Source organism: Heterodontus francisci, chromosome 41 (genome assembly GCF_036365525.1).
Source record: "Heterodontus francisci isolate sHetFra1 chromosome 41, sHetFra1.hap1, whole genome shotgun sequence".
NCBI lineage: Eukaryota > Metazoa > Chordata > Chondrichthyes > Heterodontiformes > Heterodontidae > Heterodontus > Heterodontus francisci.
In genome coordinates, this window is record NC_090411.1 from 16,837,651 (window position 1) to 16,840,053 (window position 2,403).

The following is a 2,403-nucleotide window of genomic DNA, read 5'->3' on the forward strand; positions in this document are numbered from 1 at the left end:
CAGATAATCTGCCTTTCTGTTTTTACAACCAAAGTGGATAACCTCACATTTATCCACGTTATACTGCATCTGCCATGCATTTGCCCACTTACCCAACTTGTCCAAATCACACTGGAGCCTCTTTGCATCCTCCTCACAGCTCACATTCCTGCCCAGCTTTGATGTCGTCTGCAAACTTGGAAATGTTACATTTAGTTCCCTCACCCACGTCATTAAATATATATTGTGAATAGCTGGGGCCCAAGCACTGATCCCTGCGGTACCCTACTAATCACTGCCTGCCACCTGGAAAAAGACCCGTTTATTCCTAAATTTCATTGGATACATATGTATACTATCTTACATTACAACACTTCAGAAGCGCTTTGGGACGTCCTGTGATCGCTATATGCAGGTCTTTTTTAACCTGTCTGGAGATCGTGGTTTAGCTGCAGGGCCGCCAGCTGCCGCTGGGTGTCACCGCTGCTCCAGGATGCGGCTTCCCTGCAATGTCGGCCTGCAGCCGACAGTGGGCAGTCGCGGTCCATGTCCTGGTGTCTCTGCCTCTGTCGGTTGGGGCCGCGGTTTCCCCTGTTGTCTCCGCCTGTAGCCGGCAGGCGGCGGTCGCGGTCCGCGCCCCAGTCCCTGTGCGCGGAGCTGCGGATAAGGAAACGACCAGAAGCAGCTGAAACCGGTTTAGATCGAGCGAGAAGGGAGGAGAAGCGCCCAAAAGCGAGCCTGAGCGCCGGAGCCGAGGGGAGTCGGAGCGGATACACAGCGGCTCAAAGCGATACAAAGTGGAACATGAAGTGTTACAAAGTAACGAGTTACCGCGCTGAGCTGGAGCCGAGGAGCACAGACTGATCCCAGGGAGTGATCCCTGGTACAGGGGCTAATCCCAGGGACTGATACCAGGTACAGGGGCTGATCCCAGGGGCACGGACTGATCCCAGGGACTGATACCAGGTACAGGGGCTAATCCCCAGGGGCACGGACTGATCCCAGGCGCACAGACTGATCCCAGCGAGTGATTCCAGGGTTATGGACTGATCCCAGGGGCATAGGTTGATTTCAGGGACAGAGGCTAATCCCAGGCGTAGAGGCTGATCCCAGGGACAGTGACTGAACCTAGGAATTGGAACCCAACTACTGATCCGAGCCCAGAACACCAAGGATCACAAGAACGAGCAGTGAATCAGTCCAGGACACCAGGTAACTGAGGTCAGCTCTGTGGCCCCATCACTCTACTTAAGTTTTTTTTTAACAAAAAGAAACATAATTCTTGTGTTTAATTTGGGTCAAACTCCCAGGTATTTGCAAGGGGAGAGAAAGCAGTTTTATATTTTAAGGGGGGGGTTGGAGGGGTTAACTTTTCTGCCCCATTCTAAGATTGAATTAAATTTTAATGATTTCTTCCTGATCCTCATGTGACAATCTAAAAGTCAGGGATTAACTAACTCCCTCTGGCAGTTGTGGAGATTCCTGAAGGGTGATAGTCGCGAGTTTCTGGCGAGGGGGGGGTCATTTTTCTTCGTCTAAATCGAAGGGTTTTGTAATTATTTTCTTGCTTTTGGTTTGTTTAAATGAATCAAGAGTTGAAGTCGTTAATCCAGGATTGTACATTGAGGAAGAAAGAGAAGATGGAAGTTTTTATGGTAAGTGAATGCATTTGGTTTAACTGGGGTGATTTGGGGGTTTGGGGAACATTCATTGGAGCAGGAGTAGGCCATTCGGCCCCTCAAGCCTGCTCCGCCATTCAAGAAGATCATGGCTGATCTGATTGTGGCCTTAACTCCACTTTCCTGCCTGTCTCCCATAACCCTTGACTCCCTTGTAGATCAAAGGTCTGAATATATTCAGTGACCCAGAATTCTGAAGATTATCGACCCTCTGAGAGAAGAAATTCCTCCTCATCTCTGTCTTAGGGGACACCCCATACTTTGAAACTGTGTCCCCCAGTTCTAGATTCCCCCAGAAGGGGAAACATCCTCTCAGCATCTGTCAAGCCCCCTCAGAATCTTATGTTTCAATAAAATCACCTCATTCTTCTAAGGTCCAATGAGTATAGGCCCAACCTGCTCAACCTTCCTCATAAGACAACCTCTTCATCCCAGGAATCAACCTAGTGAACCTACTCTGAACTGTCTCCAATGAAGTATATCCCTCCTTAAATAAGGATACTAAAACTGAACACGGTCTCACCAACACCCTGTACAATTATAGCAAGACTTCCCTACTTTTATCCTCCGTCCCCCTTGCAATAAAGGCCAACATTCCATTTGTCTTCCTAATTACTTGCTGTACTTTTTCTACACTAACTTCTTGTGATTCACTTACAAGGACACCCAGATCCCTCTGGACCGCAGCATTCTGCAGTCTCTCTCCATTTAAATATCATTCTGCTTTTCTATTACCTCACATTTT

General features: G+C 48.4%; 1 protein-coding gene across 4 annotated transcripts in view; it reads left to right on the forward strand.

Annotated features, from left to right (window-relative positions):
- Positions 1 to 621: 621 nt before the first annotated feature.
- slc25a38b (solute carrier family 25 member 38b) overlaps positions 622 to 2,403 on the forward strand; it is a 32,936-nt gene continuing 31,154 nt past the window's right edge. The window contains exons 1-2 of one of the 4 annotated variants that reach the window (XM_068019378.1): positions 622 to 1,200; positions 1,573 to 1,634. In XM_068019378.1, coding sequence (XP_067875479.1) covers positions 1,620 to 1,634 — 15 coding nt within the window. In that variant the 5' untranslated portion in view covers positions 622 to 1,200; positions 1,573 to 1,619. Of the gene's footprint in view, positions 1,201 to 1,424; positions 1,635 to 2,403 lie in introns of those variants that run through there. The other 3 variants (XM_068019377.1, XM_068019379.1, XM_068019376.1) reach the window with 3 other exon arrangements.